This window comes from Culex pipiens, chromosome 2 (genome assembly GCF_016801865.2).
Source record: "Culex pipiens pallens isolate TS chromosome 2, TS_CPP_V2, whole genome shotgun sequence".
Taxonomy (NCBI): Eukaryota; Metazoa; Arthropoda; class Insecta; order Diptera; family Culicidae; genus Culex; species Culex pipiens.
Window position 1 is genome coordinate 120,621,714 of NC_068938.1, and position 15,394 is coordinate 120,637,107.

General features: G+C 38.4%; 1 protein-coding gene and 1 long non-coding RNA gene across 2 annotated transcripts in view; both read left to right on the forward strand.

Moving 5' to 3' along the window:
• The window catches only part of LOC120423678 (zwei Ig domain protein zig-8-like), a 298,328-nt gene that overhangs the window by 268,712 nt on the left and 14,222 nt on the right, over positions 1-15,394 (forward strand). Inside the window, exon 5 of the mRNA XM_052708837.1 lies at positions 15,201-15,364. Within this exon, the coding sequence (XP_052564797.1) occupies positions 15,201-15,364 (164 nt within the window). The remainder of the gene's footprint in view (positions 1-15,200; positions 15,365-15,394) is intronic.
• Positions 11,278-14,000, forward strand: LOC120423681 (uncharacterized). The gene is made up of 2 exons (XR_005606274.2): positions 11,278-12,375; positions 13,603-14,000. It is a non-coding gene; the product is annotated as an uncharacterized LOC120423681 (long non-coding RNA).

A 15,394-nucleotide genomic window follows, 5' to 3' on the forward strand; every position in this document is an offset into this window, starting at 1 on the left:
TGGGACATTTAAGTTTGCATGGGATTTTCAACGTTTTACTACGGGAAAAAATCTTCTTTTAGTTTTTACTGCCTCAACAATCAGTTACCCATTCAAGTAATTAGAACCAATATAATTTATGTAGATTATTGTATGGGGAACAACTTTTCAGAACATCACAGGTTGATCCAAGCAAATCTGGCTTAATTATAAGTGGTTTAAGCTATGGTGTCGTAATTGTTTTCTGCAAAGGGCCAACACTGGCAAAGTTTTTTCTAATTTTCATCTAGGCGCTCACTACGATTTGTTTTTCATAGCTTGACAACTTTTTTGTTGTTGCTGTCAAACGATTTTTTCAACTGCAAGTGGAAAGGTCTTTTTTTAAGTCATCCGTACAATTTGAACAGATTTTCTCGTTTCAGGTTCCGCAGTGTCCAGCGGGAAGTGGAAATTACAGTCCAAAAAAATCCGGCTTCTCCGGAGTTCAAAATGCCGATGAGTACCGTAAGGAACGGAATGGCAACAATGGAATTCCTGCATAGAGATCGCAAATGAAGGAGCTCTGGCATGGAATTTTATTACCTGGCCCGAATTGCCTGGTTTTCGAATTACATCTTATTGAAGCATTAAATAAAAGTTGTTGAAAAATCTGACAAAATAAAATTCGGATTAACTTTAACTTTGTCTCCGTGACATGCACAAGTACAAGAGTAAACAATTGTATGATCTAAGAGAAGAGGAGTTAAACTGCACAGAAAAAAATTGTGTAAATTTGGAAGCTTTAATTTTGGAAGGTTGAATATTACCTCTTTTATGATATAATTTTACCTCAATTTAGACTGAAAAAGTGACATTACACCAGAAAAGTGGTAAAATTAAGCATTTCCAGAGGTAAAATTACACCTTTTTTCTGACATAAAAGATGTACCCCTTCCCAGATGTAATATTACCATGATTTTTTTTTCTGTGTGGTTAAACGCCAGCGAAACGTGCTAATTAAGTGTGCCTAATGGTATTATAGTGGTTTGTAGAATGGGATTCTAATAATTATGTTACGTGCCAAATCACTAAACGCACCACTTGAGTCACCACGACATCGACGCATCTTGGTTGACCAAAGTGTCAAACTTGCAAGTAATCTATCATAGTTTCTAAAAAGCAGCAGGAACCACACGCAACTCTGCGCTGCACTAACAGTTGTTGCGATATTTCAATAATTACATCAAACGGTAAAATCTAAGAATTTGTAACTAGTTGATTTTACAAGTGAATTTATCTAATTTAGGTTTTCCTGAACGAAACAACTCTTATTCATGTACAACTAGTACAGCCTCTTGAGTTAAATAATGTGGTATGAATTTGTAGGTTAGGAATTCTTTAATTTCTTCTTAATAATTAAAAATTATTTAATAATTCTATGATTATTATTACGAGCGTCTTCAGCGAAAGACCAAGAGAAGCCGCAATAGGGAACAGAAATGTACATTTGAGCAATTATTATCGATTTGTAGAAACCTTCTACAATATTTATAATTGTTCTGCAAAGGAATTTATTAATCCTCAATATACCTCCCAAGTTAAAAGTAATCAACTTGTTTCATTTGTGCGGACTGAGATTAATGAATCGGATGAATCTTCCCATTGGCCGCCGCCATAATTGACAAACTCATCGCTGGACATCAATGGATATGACCCAAAGATTATAGAATATTTGTATTTGCTTCACCGCCCACGTTCGCATTATTGTCCCATATGCAAAAACAGCAAGCCGAGAAAAACGCATTTTAAGTTTATCCCACACATAAGGCTACGTGTTAAGTTTTCGCGAAAAAACTGGATTTCCTCCTGATTTCTTGAACAAAGTACTGGATGTTATAGGCTTTTCTGAAAGAGCACACCATTTTCAAGCAAACTGCATTAATAACTTAAAAGTGACGAAAATGCATATGGGACATTTATGCGATCAGGGGCAGTTCACCAATCGTGCAAACTCCCCCCCCCCCCTCCTTCTCGTGGACAATTGCCCATACAAAAAAAAAACCTTTTTATATGGAGCGTGGACAATTGCCACACCCCTCTCCCCCCCCCCCCCCCAAAGTGTCCACGTGGTTTATGGATGGTCACTAAATGGGAGATAACAAAGACTAGGAAACTCTAGGAGATTGTTGCCACCCATGGCAGTAAGAGAATGTTAAAATGCCTAATTTCATGTGATTATAATTATAAAGATGGTTCTCGAATGCGATAGATACCAGGATTTGGAATAAATTTAATGTTCAAAATCAACACTCGGTTCAACATTTTTGCTAGCAATCTTTTAACTGAATTGAGCTGCTTTACATTCCACATCTTAGTTCTTGATGATGATGATGTAGGTAGCTTCCGTTTGAACGAGATGTGGTTGACCCTTGGTGTGTTTGACCATCAGCGACACTTCGGCAATTAGAACTCCGGAGACGTCGGGCTATTTTTTTGGATTGATCCGTTGCACAAACTGGAGTAAGACTATAATTTCCACTTCCCGCTGGACACTGCGGAACCTGAAACGAGAAAATCTGTTCAAATTGTACGGATGACTTAAAAAAAGACCTTTCCACTTGCAGTTGAAAAAATCGTTTGACAGCAACAACAAAAAAGTTGTCAAGCTATGAAAAACAAATCGTAGTGAGCGCCTAGATGAAAATTAAGAAAAACTTTGCCAGTGTTGGCCCTTTGCAGAAAACAATTACGACACCATAGCTTAAACCACTTATAATTAAGCCAGATTTGCTTGGATCAACCTGTGATGTTCTGAAAAGTTGTTCCCCATACAATAATCTACATAAATTATATTGGTTCTAATTACTTGAATGGGTAACTGATTGTTGAGGCAGTAAAAACTAAAAGAAGATTTTTTCCCGTAGTAAAACGTTGAAAATCCCATGCAAACTTAAATGTCCCAGAGCTGTGGCCAAACCTGAACCAAATTGGCTGAAAATTTCAGAGGAGCTTTAGTGGACATAGAACAATGATTCAATCAACAATGCAACGGTCTTTGACCACTTTTTGCATTTCCAAGGGGGCCTGAACCACACTAATGTGCAGCGAGGTGATTCCGAGGAACTTGCACTTTCCGCCTACGTACAAAGCGGCCACATAGCAGCGTAGGTGCTACTTGCCCAAAAGATCCGTAACGTGGACGAAGGTATCGTTGAAGCTGGCGTAGACGTATGCCACTCCGAACACGATCTCGTCCGAGAAAACCTGGATCTCCTCCAAACGATTTTTCCTGCATCAACAAAAATACCACCAAATACTGCCAAACTTTCTTTGCTCTCACTAATGTTGAGTTAGTGTTTTGAAACATTTGAAGAAATGTCAAAGTGTGATGTAACTTTAAAAGCTTACTTTACATTGATATATAAAGCTTACCATTAATGCTTTGAAACATTATTGAGCTAAATGCTTTGAAACTTTAATTGGCTGTTCTATATGTCATTATACAGTAGATAATAATGTTTCAAGCTACAAATGTTTCGAAACATTGGGAAAGACGATTTAAAGTGTCATAGCATCGTGAAAGTTTATTTAGAGTGGATTTAGAGTTTTGATTTAGTGCTTCTAATTACTTGGGGTTTTGTTGAATTATGTTGCTGGAGTCCCGAGTTATAATTGCAAATGTTTACGGTAGTCAAGCTCGTACTTGTGTCAAACGAGTTCTGACATGGAATCCTTTTGCTTTTTGTCGCACTCACATCAATTTTCAGGGTGTATCAAGATAGCACGACAAGATTGATTTTTTTTCGCATGGCATTGTGAGCTGCACAAAATGGCGTTCTTAACTCAATTTTGCCTAAAATGCACGTGCGACACGATAGGCATTTTAACAAATTTTAGCCTGATTTTGGGATGATCAAATCATTAAACTAAAAGTTCAATATAGTAATATAGGTATAGTATTTAAAAGTAATTTGAGCATCTCGCATGCTTATGAAAATCTAATATTCATATTTATATTTTTAAAGTTTTTGTACATTGCTCGTAATTGGAACGATGAACTAAGTTGAAATTTGTATGGTAATTACTTAACATTCTATATGAATCAAAGCAGATTATACCATTTTAAAAAATGCATGGTAATACAGCAATTCCCCACGAAAACAGCATAATTCAAAAAAAAAAAGTTCTCCGATCGGGCTCAAAAATTTTCAGAGGGTTCCGTGGCCGAAATAATTAGACCCCTATTTTTAGGTTTGGTCATTAGGGTAACCTACGCTGTGTCAGGGTGGTCCGAAAATGGCCACCGATGAACTAAGTTGAAATTTGTATGGTAATTACTTAACATTCTATATGAATCAAAGCAGATTATACCATTTTAAAAAATGCATGGTAATACAGCAATTCCCCACGAAAACAGCATAATTCAAAAAAAAAATGTTCTCCGATCGGGCTCAAAAATTTTCAGAGGGTTCCGTGGCCGAAATAATTAGACCCCTATTTTTAGGTTTGGTCATTAGGGTAACCTACGCTGTGTCAGGGTGGTCCGAAAATGGCCACCGATGAACTAAGTTGAAATTTGTATGGTAATTACTTAACATTCTATATGAATCAAAGCAGATTATACCATTTAAAAAAAATAGATGGTAATACAGCAATTCCCCACGAAAACAGCATAATTCAAAAAAAAAAGTTCTCCGATCCGGCTCAAAAATTTTCTGAGGGTTCCGTGGCCGAAATAATTAGACCCCAATTTTAGGTTTGGTCATTAGGGTAACCTACGCTGTGTCAGGGTGGTCCGAAAATGGCAATTTTCGTCGATTTTTGCAAAATCCACATTAAAAAAAAATCCATACTCCGCACCATTTCAACCGATTTTAGCTGTCTTGAGCGCAAACAAAAGGGTATTAGATAGGGATTTTTTGGAAAAATAGTAAAAAAAAATCAAATATCTAGCCTAACATTTGAAAAGGTCAAATGAAAACTTAAAATGCTCTTTTGAAGATCTCGGCACCAAATAGCTTATGTCTGAAATTATCAGATTCCTCGGAAAATTTTACATAATCTTCAAAAAAAATTGTGAAGTTATGTTTTTGATATTAGGAATATACGATTTTATGAAAATATAAGCTGGGGTTTTAGACGCGCCGCGTGCAAAAACGGAAGAATAACGAAAACGGCATAAAAACGACTTGCGTCACTCAATTACGAAAATTGTGGTAGCCTAACATGTATAGGTCATCGCTGAAGTTTTCAAGTTATCGCAGTTTTAGTGAAAAAAGTCATTTTTTCCGCTTTCGACGTTTTCCCATTTTTGCGCGTGGCGCGTCGAAAAACGTAAATTCTAAAAATCGTATCTCAGAAAAGTAAAAAAAAACTTCACAATTTTTTGATTTGTTATGTAAACTTTTCCGAGGTAAAAATATTTATCGACATAGGTTTGAAGTTTTCATACGACCTGTCCAAATGTGGAGCTTGATTTTTGAAACTTCTTACTATTTTTCCCTAATCTAATCATCTTTCATTTACGTCTGAGACAGCTAAAATGGGATGAAATGGCTGATTTCATATGATATGATTTTTTGAAAAAAGTGTTTATTGCGAAAATCGACGAAAATGGCCATTTATTGAACCACCCTAACACGGCGTAGGTCACCTTAATGGCCAAATAAAAAAATACGGGTCTAATTATTTTAACTTGAATTAATCAATTAACTTGAATTAATCTCTTTATTAACCTCAGTGTAGTCACAAATATGACAACTCACTTAAAGATTTTGGCCAAGGAACCCTCAGAAAAAGTCTGAGTCCGATTGGAGAACTTTTTTTTGGATCATGCTGTTTACGTGGGGAATTGCTGTATAGAAAAAAATGATTTTGAAGACAAAAATGAGTGGTGCTTTAGTTACCATGAGCGTTAGAAGGATAATTTCATTTAAATAAAAAAAAATAATGGAAATTATTGGATGAATCGCAACCTAAAGTTCACTTATTTAAAAAGGCAAATGTGCATCAATTTGTCTCAAAACTAAAGGGAGAGTTCTTCGGCCCAAATAATTATACCGTATTTTGTTTGGCCATCAGCATGACCTGCACCATGTTAGAGTGGTCGGAAAATGAAAATTTTCGTCGATTTTCGTAAAAACCATATTTAAGAAAAAATAACTTAGCGGCGTTCTAACCAATTTAGCTGTATTGGACGTAATTAAAAGTGATAAGAGCCAAAAGGCCAATATCTGGTAATATTTTTTTAAATCCCTCGTAAAATTTAATAAGTTTTTTTTAAGGAAAAAAAGAAAAAAAAAACGAGAAAAAGTTCATCTAAACTGCGATAACTTTATGATTTGAGCGATGACCTTACCGTTTTAAGCACTGACAGCTGTAATGTCAAGTTTTTTTTAAATTAAGTCCTATTTTTATTACTAAGCTGTCACAAAAGGGCTGAGAATCGCTGCATCTAACCCGAGCTTTCCTTTCAAGTGGCTAAATCAGTCGAGTGTGCCACTGTCTGCTACTTTTCTTCTATTCCACTTCCAATCCCAACTGATTTAGCTGAAGAGATGCCCATTCCAAAGCCAACGGAAGATGTATCCATCCATTCCGTTCCATGCTGATATGTCTAAATATGCTCCCTATTATAAATGACAACATTCACACACAAGCCACATCTAGTTTGGTGGCTTTTCTTCGGAGCAAGAAAGTTCTGCGGTGACGGCTGTGATGTGGGAAAAAGCTCGATCCGGAAAACGCTCCACTGGAGTAAAAATATCTCCGAACTCTTCCATGTGCACTCATCCGCATGTGGTGAATCACAGCCCGGAAGTGGTTCCAAGTTTTAAATTGATGGAGAAATTTCATTTCGCTACAGATTAGCAACGGAATTTGTTCCACGCAGCAGCACATTCCAGTGTAGAATAGACACAGCCTTAAAGCTCACCGCAGAACCATCCATTTTGAGCAATGACACAAGTGTCGCGAAAGCGCGATTGTGATTAATTATCAAACGGAAGTGCTCTCAGAGTGAAAAAAGGAGGGAAAACGAGTGGAAACTTTTGACATCGATTTTCCTCTTCATTTAATTCCCACGAAGGCAATAATGATGTTTGGCCATCACCAGAAGCAATACCAACAACGAACAGACTTGTGTCAAATTTGCTCACCGGCACTATTGCGTTTGGTTTGGAAAATTTTCGTGGGTTCACTTGCTCGCCGTGCTGATACATCCAATTAGGGTATTTTACTCTTAGAAATTGTCAAAGATATTGCTTATCATGTCATTCATTTATTTCAGATTCATTTTTAATTTTGATGCTATCGAATTATTTCTCGTTTACTTTTTCTAGATTTAATCAAGTCAAACGTTCAAAATTACAAATATTCGCCATTAAAAAGTGTATCTCTAGAGCAAATTCTAACGACCTGTCTAACAACTAAATAATTTTGATCGAATTCCAAGTTCATCTCTATTTCATACAAAGTCGATAAAAAGTGAGCTCCTAATGATACCCCACAAGCTTACCGGTTCCAGTAAATTGTAAAGTACCACTAAGCCGGTCGGAACTGACCAAACAACTTGATTACTGCCATCCGATTGACTTCCGAGAGGCGAAATCCGGTGTGACAGCGATGAAAAATCGCCCCCACCGTCGCCAGCTGTCGATGGTTCCATTTTCCACATCACTTTGATTAGGTTTCACCAAAGTCCTCCCACCACTACCCTCCATCCTCCCTCTTTTCCTTTCTTCCACCACGGCCCGCTCTTTTTGTTGTCCTTCCGGTGAAATTGGAGCAAAAGAAGCTTTGGTTTTGCCATCGTGGTAAAGCTGCTTTCCCACCACAGGATGTGGAGGACGGTGAAGGCGGAAGATGGATGAATCGGAACAATCTCCCATGCATAGCGATATTTATCGGTTTCCTCTTCGAAATTTGCCACGTGTAAGTCGTGGAGGAGATGGCCAAGGGTTGAGGGGGAATCCATCCTCATCCTACTGTTGTGGGTACACAAAACCAAGTGTCTATGGGAAATTCAATTCTACTTCTTTATTTTTCGTTATAAGAATTGGAGATTTTTCGACTAAACCCACTAGCAAAACGTAATCATTTTATCAAAAAAATATGTAAATATGACGAAGGCATCAACCCATATAAAGCAATGCTCGTGCCTAGAGATATTCTTTATAACAGTTTCAGAATAAACATAGATAATCAATTAAGAAGTTTTATAAATTTTATATTGACTTTGTTTAAATGTTAAGGTTTTTTTTTATTTTATTTAAGTTTTGCGCCCAGACTAGCTGTTGACTTTACCTTTGAGTTATTCCTAAATACCGTAAACTGGGGTGACTTTGATAGCCCGGGGTGACTTTGATAGGTTTTTCAAAGGCCCATCAAATTATTATCTAAACATTTTTGAGAATTTGGAGTATGTAAGCATTAAGAGATAGCTTATTATCGTGGCAGTGCGTGGCCGAATGGTTACGCTGTCCGCTTTGTAAGCGGATGATTCTGGGTTCGATTCCCACCTGCAGCAACCTTCCATCGGATGAGAAAGTAAAATGTCGGTCCCGGCCTTGGTTGTTAGGCCGTTAAGTCATTCCAGGTGTAGGAGTTGTCTCCATGCCATAAGTACAAACAACACACCAAATTAAGCCTACTCCGGTGGAATCGCTGGCGGCGGTTGGACTCGCAATCCAAAGGTCGTCAGTTCAAACACTGGGGTGGAAGGTGTGGCATCCTGAAGATTATCCTAAATTAGGCAATCAGCGATAAGCGTGTAGAGCTGTGGACGGGTGAGTGAAAACCGAGCGTGAATCGGGAGTCGAGTCTAGTAGATGAAGCAAAAGAATAAAGATGGAGCTTTGCTCCCGTTAAGATTATAAACAGTGTTAAAATAAGATATTAATAAATAGGAAGATATCACATTGGCGATCCTGCCATGTTGATAAATTGTGTTATTGGTGAATAAAATCTGGACAAAAAAATTAAGGTCGATTGTGCAAAAAAAAAAGTGCGTATTCCGGCATTTTCGAGCAGCAGGACGGCATCGTAGCGACGATGGCAGCGGGCAGCCGAGCTGGCATTGCCATAACGAGACAGCGGGCCTAATGGCCGAGTTGCTGGAGTTCGCGTCTCAAGAGATCGACGACGGGTTGATGTGGCTTCTTTCCTACACTCGTCAAAACAAAAGCGCACGTATTTCGAGGTTCTTCCTTTTCATCTTCCCCCCTTTCGTCCAAACCACGCTAATCTTCAGCATTCGTCCCGTCATGCAAAGAGCGCAGTAATCGTTGATTCAGCGTTGCGCGGTCATCCCTCGGATTAGTCGACGCACACTAATCTTATCCGCGGAATGAATGTTGTTGTATGTGTGCGGCCCAGACGGTGCACTCGAGGAACGAGGATTTTGTTTACATGATGCACGATTAAAAGGTTCTGATTGAAGTTGTCAATAAAATCATTACCCAAAATTGGGTGAGCGGAAGTGCGATGTTTACCCAGCCCGTGAGCATGTTGACAGCTCCCATACAAACTGAGCGTACCCCTTTTTGTGGGCCCAGTGGGCCGCCATAAGATGGCGGCCTTTGATATTATGTAGCCAAACATCTGAAAAGGGCGAATAGTTTAAATTAAAATAATTTTAGCCTTGTTTCGGTATAAGACGACAAGATAAGCATTCTGGAATCATTTTCTTGAAAAACTTGTTTAGAGATACGCCACGTTAAAATATTAGTCTTGAACAGTTGGAGGGAGCGTACCGCGAAAGCCGTCACGAAAAAAAAAGTTTCCCATGCAAATTTTGAGTTGCGTATTTAATGGTCGGAATCCGACGAGGCCCACTTGCCATCTGTCGGCGGATACGCGCAACTCACGAAAACTGTCATGTTAGGGGACGGCTGTGTTTACCTTATACACGATGCCGAGTTTCAATAGGAATTTTAGGTGATGTTTAGTTACCGTACAAAAAAAAAAGCTTTTGCAGCCAAGAGTGGCTTAAGGATAAATTTCTTGCGTAGAACAGTATAAAAAAACAGGTAAAATGCATGTATAAATCGCTTTAGCCTTTGGATATTAACTGTAAGGCACGGAGAAGTTTTTTTCTGTGTGCCGGTCGGAGGCTTAGTGCCGGACAGTAGCTTAGTGTTTTTAAGAGACTGGTGGATAATCCAGGGGGATTCTAACGGCAGCCATCTTGGGGGTTTAGATTTATATCGGGCGCAAGTTGCGCAAAGTGATTTTTTTTTTTTAATTTTATATTTTTTTTTGTGCATTGTAAATTCAGAATAACTGTAATAGAAGTCAAATTACACGTTTTATGTGATAAATGTAGAACTTTAAATGAGTCCATCGACTCGGGCCCGATGTGTTCTTAATGATCCCAATTTTAATAGTATGTTTTCACATAAATTGAGAAAAATCACCTCAAAAACATAAACTACAACATGCGGTTAAATAAAAAAATGGTTTCTTCCTATTTTATAACTGTAATTTGTATGTTTTTACAGTGTTCAGTTGATTTGTGTTGGTTCCGTAATAGACAGCTGTTCTTTTTGTTTTTGTTGTGTTGGGTCCGAAATTTACAGATTGTGCTAGCTGCGGTCGAGCTGCCTGTATTGAGATATAGATGTCGCCCCCTGATATCACTAATGCCTGGTGGAGAGATGGCTTATGAATATCTGCTGTAAGGCCTTAGGGAGTAGAGACATGTAATTATTCACGGAGAGATGGCTTGTGTTGATTATACGATGAGGTAAATGAGAGTTTTGAGGTTTTGTGTGTAATCATTGAATTTAAAAATTCACACTTTAATTTTAATAATTCAAAATGGATGAACTAATTTTCGAAAGCATAGTTTTTGTAAGGTCTGCTTTAGAGTCCCATAAGTATTAAGTTTGGTAAAGTACTTTTAAATTTATACAAAAAAAAACTTAAATTTTCAGATATCTATAATAGTTTTTTTTTCTCAGATAATGTAAATCATAATCAGTTTGCTTAGTTGCAAAACATGAAAAGATAATGTATAGCAGAGCATTAGATTGCTCATTGAACCAAGATATGTACACATTTTCAAAATAAAATTAACTTACATATTAATTAACTTTTAAACATTAGTTTGAGGAATTATAACGACATTACAGTAATAGCGTTGTAAGAGAAAGCAGATGGAATGAGCAGAGTTTTCAATGAAATTGATGGTCTGAGAGTATTGATAACGAGATAAAAATAACTGCTGCAAAAGAGTTCCAGAAAGTTGAGTCGGGTTTAGCCCAAGGCCAACTGCTACAAAAGAGTTCCGCATGGCCTGCTGTGTTGAGTCGGGTTTAGCCCAAGGCCAACTGCTGCAAGAGATTGAGTCGGGTTTAGCCCAAGGCCAATCGCCCTAAAAAGTTGAGTCGGGTTTAGCCCAAGGCCAACTGCAGCATACAGTTCCTGAAAGTTGAGTCGGGTTTAGCCCAAGGCCAACTGCTGCAAGAGATTGAGTCGGGTTTAGCCCAAGGCCAATCGCCCTAAAAAGTTGAGTCGGGTTTAGCCCAAGGCCAACTGCTGCAAAAGATTGAGTCGGGTTTAGCCCAAGGCCAATCGCCCTAAAAAGTTGAGTCGGGTTTAGCCCAAGGCCAACTGTAGCAAAAGAGTTCCTGAAAAGTTGAGTCGGGTTTAGCCCAAGGCCAACTGCTGCAAAAAGAGTTGTTGAGAAATTGATTTGGTCCGAAACTAGCTGCAGATACTAAAGGAGTCGAGTTGAGTTATTGCAATCAGGAGGACATTACTACTGTGAGGGCAGAGGTCTGCAAATGAATAGATAATAACATGTAAAAAAAGCTGTAGAAGAACTATTAATGTAATGTTTACCGCAGAAAGGAATCTCTCAACGGTTCAAATTTCACAAAATCTACAGGGAAGGAAGGATGGGGCACCATAGCCTGCACAGAACTCATCAAAAAGAACAATGGAAGCTTACAACACATATTAGCGACACATTGGATTACACAATGATAAAATCCACAATAGAAAAAAACGGTTCTGCAACCAAACATATTATTTTAACAATGTTCTATTGTATTTAGATTTTAAGCAGGGATCTATGTAGTCAACGTATGTTTGATGAACAAGTAAATAAATAACAAATATAATCTAGTACTACAGTTAAAAATATGATAATACATATATACATATGAAAATATAAGTAGAGTATGTACAAGACACGAAATGTAAGATAGCGGGCCACGAAAGTTAAAATTGTTAGCTAATAAAATTTCATATAAATAACATACAGCATAATAACATGTTTATCTTCATATCAAGGAATCTTATATATAAGGAATAAATACAAAACGTCAACCGCAGTATGACTTGTTTTATATATAGGGTAACCACCACGACATAGTTGAATGTGACTCTTCGTGAAAGTAAGTTTTGTTAAAGGTAAAGCGGTTATTCACTCTCTTAGAAAAAGAGTTCTCATCACACAATGCTTCCTAATAAATTTCATAAATATGTAACCCAACAGAGAATTCCAGCGATATTAATTTATAAAAATGATATATTTGAAACCAAGTGTATAAAATTTGTTAAAGTACTGGATGGAAATAGGAAATAGGATATTTGTGTACAGTTACTGTCCTTAGCTGAGATATATACAACTTTTCAACAATTAATAAGTTCAAAGTTGAGGACCGATATCGAGTAAACCGGTTAAAAAGAAACCTACAAATAGCCAATAGAAGTGGGATAATTAGATGAAAGGAGTATTCTAATATCACTGTTTAAATAATTTTATAGAAGGAAGTTCATTGAAGTTTATATCTTCACGACATGGCAATGAACACATTAATTTTAGTTAGGAGAGGAAGCCTTAGCCAATTTACATTATTCAGTTATATGATACGGTTAATTATGTTACAAAGAGGTTCATGATTTCCTATGCATAAAATACGTGATTTTTACTTTATATGTTTTGTTTTAGAACTTAATATACTGCTCATTTTTTTTTCTTTCTTTCGTTTTTTTTTTCTTCGCTACTTTAGCACAGAGAACAGATGTATATCGTTGAACAAACAGCATTGAAAAACGTGTGTAAAAATTCAAACCAAAATACGTTGAAAAGAGCTAGGGTGTGCACCATCCGCCTAGATAGCGCCACTTCCAAAATCATGATGGCCTACAGTAGCAGAACGTTGGACCATCTAATCACTGCATAAAACATTCCGTACGAACGACATCAGACCAATGTCTGACTGCCTTTTATCAGAGGGTTGCAATTTTACGCGCCAAAGAAGGTAAACAAAACGAAATCAAACATAACATGTGTAAAGGGACTATTTTAAGTTGTCGCTTGAAAAATCATTTTTGAATGAATTTTCTGTTATGTTTTCGTTAATGTAAATGCATTTTTGCATTATTTTTAGTCAACTGGGATTATACAGAAGTGAATTTTATATTTAAACGAGGTTAACATTTATTTTCTTTCGAAATTATTGAGCCTTTTTCATTGTTAAGTCAAGTATTCTCAGCCGCGACGGTGGCGCCGCCAAGCGTATCCTGCACACTCTAATTTCTTTGATGCAAGATTGTATGCAACGCATTTTTTTAGTTTGCACGGTTTACACACAAGTTAGAGCCAAGATGTACATCTGTTCTCTGTGACTTTAGTTAACTCGGAGGAAAGCAGAATAGTTGGAGGATCAATCCTTACGCAAAGAAAGGAACTGGATCCGCATCATTGGCATCGTTGATATTGGCAGCTTATGCTGTTAGCCTTCGCTCTACGGGACGGACACTTCGCCAGGCGTTACCAAACTAAGACGAGAAACGACAGGAAGGATTTTAGTTTAATATTAACTTTATTGTTAGCGTTACTGTACTTATTATAACATTCAATTTGGCAAGGGGAGGATGTGGCATCCTGAAGATTATCCTAAATTAGGCAATCAGCGATAAGCGTGTAGAGCTGTGGATGGGTGAGTGAAAAGCGAGCGTGAATCGGGGGCCAGTCTTGTGGATGATGCCAAAGAATAAAGATGGAGCTTTGCTCCCGTTAAGAATATAAACAGTGTTTAATAAGATATTAATAAATAGGAAGATATCACAGAAGGTTCCTTGGAGTAAAAAGAGGTTTGGGTGTTCTCCCCATTCAAGCCTTCGGACTCCTAGATTCGAGCAGAAACTTGCAATAGAGACCACAAAAGACCCGGGGGTCGTTAATGTGGATGGTTTGATTTGATTTTTGATTTTATTATCGAACATATATGCAAAAATGAGACTGTTACATTGGATGTATCAAAATTAGTGGTCAAATTAAATTTCTATCAATGTCACCCCGGGCTATCAAAGTCACCCCAGTTTACGGTACGTCAAATTTTGATCGTAGACACAAAACAAGAGGTTGGTAAACCATAAACGAATTGATTTTTTGTCACACGAATTAACCGACATCGTTCTAACGTTTGCTGCAAATAAGTCAATAAATATTTACCATCGAAATTGGCGAATGAACTCGAAAACGGGGACAAGATTTATGATGATGCTCAATAAAAAATGGCAAGTTGATTCGGCGTCTCTCCATTTTCGGCGGAGGTTTAATAGCCCGTACCTTAATCTGGTGAATTATCGCTATATTTCATTTATTGTGAAGCTATCAATCTCTTATTAATATTTCACACTGTTTTCATATTTTTCCCTCTCTTCTTCTCTGTGTTTTTTTTATTCCCTGTCACATGCTCCAATGGATCACATCGCGGCTTTTTGCGCGCACTTCCGGCCTGGTCTGGATTCATCTTCTGGCAATGGCACCACGGCGGCGTTGATGGCCACCCCCTCCCGCGTTACTTTGAATGGCGAATGCGTCGCCGCCGTTTCTGCTGTTGACACACGCGCCTGACGTCGTCGTCGTCGTCCTCCACGTGGCGCGCGCTACTGTTTGCCAATGAACGTCTGGCGGTCAACAACAAATGGCGACCCGGATGGACGGACGGACCGTCCCCGACTCCGACCCCGATGGATGGTGGCAATCGATTATTATTAATGTGGGATCAACCTCGGTCGCTGCGTTCCGACGACGGTTTTTTTTGTTGCTTTCCTGCGAACGGGCCTACCAACAACAACAACTGGCCTGTGGACCGTCCGACGTTGGCCATGTCACACGCCATGCCGTCTCATCCCGTTGGGACCGGAACCCCGGACCCGACCGTACCGTGATGTGGGTCGAAACCTCCTCTGCTGCTGCCCGGGTTGAACGCTGATTTATGCAGAATGACATTTATAGCCGACGAACGTTTTCAATCATTCTACGTAGAGAACAACGGCGTTTGGACGCTGCAGATCAAATACGTACAGGCGCGTGATGCCGGGATCTACGAGTGCCAGGTGTCGACAGAGCCGAAAATAAGTGCTAGAGTACATCTGCACGTTGTTGGTAAGTAGAACCTAGATGCTAGATGCCATT